The following is a 1378-nucleotide window of genomic DNA, read 5'->3' as shown; positions in this document are numbered from 1 at the left end:
TAATAGATGAGATAATAATAAAAACATTTCCATTTTATGTAGAAAAATAGTGTTTAATATGTAAATCAAATACATTTATAAAGATTTGTATTTTTTATATATTGTTTATAAAGCACTAGATGAAATGTACTGAATTTATGTTTTTGTTTCTTTTCAAAGGAATGGCAGAAAAACTGAATCCTTTGTGGCAGCACTTCAGTCAGCCAACAACACCAGGCACTGTTAATGTTTTGTTTGTTTATTAATAAAAAATTTTACGTTGAGACCTGTGTAACATTTGTTATTGATATCATTGTTAATGGAGGAAGAAAAGTTAGTATCGGCTTCAAGAATCGGCCCAAAAATATCGGCTGCTCGTATCGGCGTATCGGTTAGACTGATTTTTAAAAAATCGGTATCGGTATCGGCCTTCAAAAACCTGTATCGGTCGATCTCTATTTTAAACTATAACTGTTTAATTCTGGTCATTTTGTTTTGAACCTTAAAAAAATGTTTCAGACATTTGTGAACTGAATTCACACAAATGATGATGCAAAGAAGGATTTAACATAAAAATCCTCTTCATCAGACTGTCATAGAAAGACAAAGTGTCTTCAGTCGGAGGCTTCTTCAACTTTGCTGTAATACAGACCACTACAGAAGATCTTTCCTGCCCACAGCCATCAGCATCTACAATAATTCTTTAGTTAAATGAGTTACAACAACATCTAATGTCCATCTGGGATCAATAAAGTAATTTTGAATCTAACTGAATTGAGTCAGTGATTATTTCCTAAATATTTCTATTCTAAAGGTGAGTCATGGAAAAAAGGGTCAAGAATAAAAAAAAAATCAGTTGCATGACTGCAGTAAATCCCAAATCTGTTTCAATTCTGCTCAGCAGAAATCATTTTTATTACAAATATGATTCATGTATTTTGCATTATCACCTGGCCTGGATTAGCCTTAAGCACTTAGAGCTGAAAAAAAAATTTCAACGTATAAAATAAATATTTTGATTTAACAAAAATCCAAATGATTTATTGTTTTCCAACTCTTTTAAGAAAATATTCTGCAGAATAACTGATAAACAAATGAATCATTAGCTACTAAGTGCAGCTGTGAGCTGGCTGGTTTTATGACCTTGTCCTACTTTGGAGGATTTATTTCTTCTCATCTGTCTCTGTCTGCGTGTCTAACTGTTGTCTTGCAATGCGATGCAGGACTTACTGAGACAGGTGTTGTGGGTAAAGTCGCGGTGGAAGGCATCACACTCCTCCTGATGACCGGCACCCCTGCAGGTGCACCAGAGACTGATGGTGATGTTGGTGGGGCTGTTGTCGCTGTAGTTTGGCGTTACGTCTGAGCCTGAGATGAGACAAAGACAAAAGGGGGGGGG

The 1378-nt window shown here is 35.2% G+C and overlaps 1 protein-coding gene and 1 long non-coding RNA gene across 2 annotated transcripts in view; one reads left to right on the top strand and one right to left on the bottom strand.

The window, feature by feature from the left end:
- LOC106524422 (uncharacterized) overlaps nt 1-263 on the top strand; it is a 1227-nt gene extending 964 nt beyond the window's left edge. The window contains exon 2 of the long non-coding RNA XR_001311002.1: nt 160-263. This is a non-coding gene — a long non-coding RNA (uncharacterized LOC106524422). The remainder of the gene's footprint in view (nt 1-159) is intronic.
- The window catches only part of gfra2b (GDNF family receptor alpha 2b), a gene marked incomplete at its 5' end in the record, with an annotated part of 189730 nt that overhangs the window by 27567 nt on the left and 160785 nt on the right, over nt 1-1378 (bottom strand). Inside the window, 1 exon segment of the mRNA XM_014018220.1 lies at nt 1210-1347. Within this exon segment, the coding sequence (XP_013873674.1) occupies nt 1210-1347 (138 nt within the window).

The sequence above is a fragment of the Austrofundulus limnaeus genome, unplaced genomic scaffold, assembly GCF_001266775.1.
Source record: "Austrofundulus limnaeus strain Quisiro unplaced genomic scaffold, Austrofundulus_limnaeus-1.0 Scaffold186, whole genome shotgun sequence".
NCBI lineage: Eukaryota > Metazoa > Chordata > Actinopteri > Cyprinodontiformes > Rivulidae > Austrofundulus > Austrofundulus limnaeus.
Note: the sequence above shows the minus strand (reverse complement) of the source record. Positions and strands in the feature narration are given on the sequence as shown.